The sequence below is a fragment of the Crocodylus porosus genome, unplaced genomic scaffold (assembly GCF_001723895.1).
Source record: "Crocodylus porosus isolate Cpor-Errol unplaced genomic scaffold, CroPor_comp1, whole genome shotgun sequence".
NCBI lineage: Eukaryota > Metazoa > Chordata > Crocodylia > Crocodylidae > Crocodylus > Crocodylus porosus.
This window is the reverse complement of record NW_017728886.1, coordinates 100,007,934-100,011,662: the sequence shown is the minus strand read 5'-3', so window position 1 is coordinate 100,011,662 and position 3,729 is coordinate 100,007,934. Positions and strand designations below refer to the sequence as shown.

General features: G+C 44.7%; 1 protein-coding gene across 1 annotated transcript in view; it reads right to left on the bottom strand.

Moving 5' to 3' along the window:
- Window positions 1-3,729, bottom strand: part of COL15A1 (collagen type XV alpha 1 chain) — a 175,735-nt gene that overhangs the window by 85,481 nt on the left and 86,525 nt on the right. Inside the window, exons 8-9 of the mRNA XM_019536236.1 lie at window positions 1,685-1,801; window positions 565-663 (exon numbers count right to left, since the gene is read on the bottom strand). Of these exons, the coding sequence (XP_019391781.1) occupies window positions 565-663; window positions 1,685-1,801 (216 nt within the window). The remainder of the gene's footprint in view (window positions 1-564; window positions 664-1,684; window positions 1,802-3,729) is intronic.

The window sequence follows — 3,729 nt, the reverse complement described above, 5'->3', positions numbered from 1 at the left end:
TGGAACCAACTTCCAAGGGAAGTGGTGCTGGCTCCTACCCTGGGGGTCTTTAAGAGGAGGCTTGATGCCTACCTATCTGGGATCATTTGAGCCCAATTTTTTTTCTCCTGCCCTGGCAGGGGGTTGGACTTGAAGATCTATAAGGTCCCTTCCGACCCTACTGCTATGATTCTATGACACAGTTTTAGCTAATGTGGGTCTCACTTCTGGGTGTAACAGATGAAATATCAGCATGTGTTGCAGTAAAATAGAAAAAGGCCCATTTTCCACAGTTCTTGAGGCAGAGCAGAAATCTCAGAAGTGCTCATTTTGCAAGAGTTCTACCATTTTGGTTCTGAATTATGTTGGTGCATACACGTTTAAACTTTGACCCAGAGCTTGAATGTGATCCAAGTGAGATCCAAAGGTCTCCTTTTCAGTTTTTCTCTTTAAAAAAATCCCCTACAACTATATACTATCACTTCAGCACTACCACAGTCATTCTAATGGAGTAGTGTAGAACCACAGCTTCCATTCTCCTTCTCAAATAAAAAATTAGCACTTGTCATGTTAACCAATTCTTACCTGCACTGTACTGAGGGTTCTGTTGATGCTCAGCGAACAGACCGAGTTTTGTAGAAAGACAATGGCCTCTTTGCAGTTTGTAATAAAAGGTTCCAGTTTCTGCAGTAATGAAACACAACAGTTAAAAAAATTCGTAAGAAAGATAGTCCAAATAAATAGTTTTAGCTTCCTAAATTCAAAGTGTCCTAAAGGGTTATTTATATGTTAAAGACGTACTTATATGGTATTTCTGATAAAGGCTTGTCTAGTTGTCTACTTAGTTGCTATATGTTTGTAAAAAGACTGTTTTATAACCAACAGAGTTAAATTGATAGAATCTCTCCAGTATGGACAGTTTTATTTGTATAGTTTATTCCTGTATAGGAAGGGGAATTAAGGCACCCTTATGTTGGTATAATGGCATCCATAATGTATGCAAACCAGGCCTCACAAACTGTTTTCTTAAAACAAATATTACTCTCTAGGTCAATATTAGGAGTCTCTAAAAATAACATATCCTCAATACCAGATCCTCTGCTAATATAAATCAACATGGTGCCACTGAGTTCAGTGCCAGGTGACAAAATATTGATTGCACGGGACACTTCAGGGGCAATTCTTGACTTCAACAAATTTATTCTGCTTTCTGCCTGTTGACCACGTGGTGATTCAGATTTGGTTTAGACAAAAAATTAAAACAGGTTCAATGATTCTAATATAATTTACAGTGGAGATCCTTCCGAATCCTGCAATCAAGACACAATGATGAGCCACCCAGCGGCAATGTACAGATGCATCCAGGTGTCCAGGACACAGGGCCAGCAGTGACCTCTAGTTGCCATGCAATTGCAATCACAATCACAATCACATGGCTGCTGGCAAGTTTTTGGCGGTTTCTTTTGCTCTGTGGCTGCCCTGTCCACTGCACCCTAGAAGCCACAGCTGCCCAGATAAGAGCAAAGACTGACAGATTAACAGGGTAGAGTGGCAGAGACATAGGGAAATTTCTGTTATATATATATAAAGTGTGCCAGCTCTAACACTTTTTCTTTTTTTCCTTCCTAGAGCAACAGCAATTAGTAAAACATTCTAAAAAGGGAAAAATAAAAAAAGAGAATGATTAATAGGAGCTATCCCTTACCCTTCGGAAACGCAGCCAGTCGTTGTGGTTATACACAAAAGTTCCGTCAAATTCTGCTGTTAACTGTGTAGAGTCAATGAGCTTATGCAGAGCCTTTAGTGATGTAAAAACTTCATACTGTCAAGAAAAATTGTGAACAGAGTTTCATTCAGGCTGCAAATCGGTGTGATGGAGGCAGGGGGAAGAGGAGGAAACAAACTCCAACTATGAAAACACTTTTACGGAATCTTTTGCAAAACGGGGATCAGACTCCTCAGCTAGTATAAATTACTGAAGGTCTGTAGAGGTCAGTTTTCTTCATGTGCAGCGTTCTGTCCGCCAGAACTGAAATCATCAGGTTATGCTGATAGACACAAACCAAGGAGCTCACCCATGGCATTCAATTCATTTGGAAAAACATTTTCTGGTTCTTTTTATTTAAATGTAATTAGCACATCAGAGCAGGTGTTGGGCATGTAAGTGCCCACTAATTTTAACAGACTCACCCCTGCTCCTTACTTTCAGCTACCTTTACCTTCATTTCAAACATCCATTCATTTTGTGTTTTAAAAGCAGTCTGTTAATCATTTTTGTATATCAGATTTAAAGCAAGAGTAACAAGTCGCAAGAAACCTCAGGCCCTGCACATGTTTCTGATCACCAGGGATCCGGGTTTGCTGTTTGCTGTGGAAAAAAATTGGCAAAATGTGGATTTTCTCCTTTCAAGGAGAAAACTTTGGGAAACTGCAGGTTTCCTTTTGAAGGCTGGCAGAGTTCTAGCTTTCGAGGGCCTGGGGAGAACAGCATGCAGGAGGCACCACATGCACGGGCATGCACACACATGCAAGCGGCAGCCACACAACATGGTGGAGAACAGCTCCTGCAGTTCCCTCCAGATAAATCTATAGGGGCAGAGGGGTGGGGAACAGGCATAGGTTATGAGTAGGGGGGCACAGACAATGCGTAGGGAATATGGGGGGAGGGAAAAGATGACATGGTGTTTGAGGGGCGAGGGGACATGGCATGTGCCTCCCTAGATTTCTGCACCCACAATGAGGCATGGGGATGCAGCCTGGCTGGACCAGATCTGGGCAGGAGTCACCTCCACAGCTCAGTGGGCAGGACCTGGTGAGGAAGGGAGTGCCACACTGCCATGGCCACCCAGGTGAGGCATAGCAGCAGTAGTGGTGTGGAGCTGTGCCCCCTGATACTTCTGGGCAGGCAGGAGGCACCTCACCTTGGCAGCCATGGTGCTCCCTCTTGCACCAGGTCCTGCCTGCTAGGCTGTGGAGACAGCTCCTGCCTGGTGCAGGTCCAGCCAGGCTGCAGCCCCTCACCATGCTACAGGCACAGAAATCTGGGGGAGTCACATGCCCTTGTCATGTAACCTGTGCCCCCACTGCCCCCCCAATGTGTCACCTATGCCCATATATTCCCCTTCCCCACACACTGGGGGACTGGGGCCTGGGGATTGGGAGTGAAGGGCACTAGCAGGGCTGGGGGGGTGGGGGGACTGCAGGTTGGGAGTGAAGGGCACTGGCAGAGTCAGGGGGTATGGCTCAGGAGTGAGGGGCACTGGCAAGACCAGGGGGCTGTGGGTTGGGAGTTAGGGGCACCGGCAAATCAGGGCTGCTCAGTGCCACAAAGTGGTGGCAAGGGGGGGGAACAACCACAGTTCCACCCGTGTCCTGGTGAGCAAAGGGAGTGAGGGAGCTCTGATTTTCCATGATAAAACAAAACCAAATACCAAAATATATAGATATTTAGAAGGTAGTTTTTTATAATGGCTGAGGCAATGGTAGGCTTCCAAATTGTTTTAAAATTGTAAATATATCAATAGAACGTTGTGTTCAACTGATAACTATATATATATAGTGGGGCTTCATTTCAATAGTGGAAAAATGCAGATTTGGGGCTTTTTAATTGGAGAATTTGCGATTTTTTTTTATCAGAAAATTTTGGATTTTTTTCATAGATTTCCATAGACATTAGGGCTGGAAGGGACCTCGGGAGATCATCGAGTCCAGCCCCCTGCCCAAAGGGCAGGAAGTCAGCTGGGGTCATAG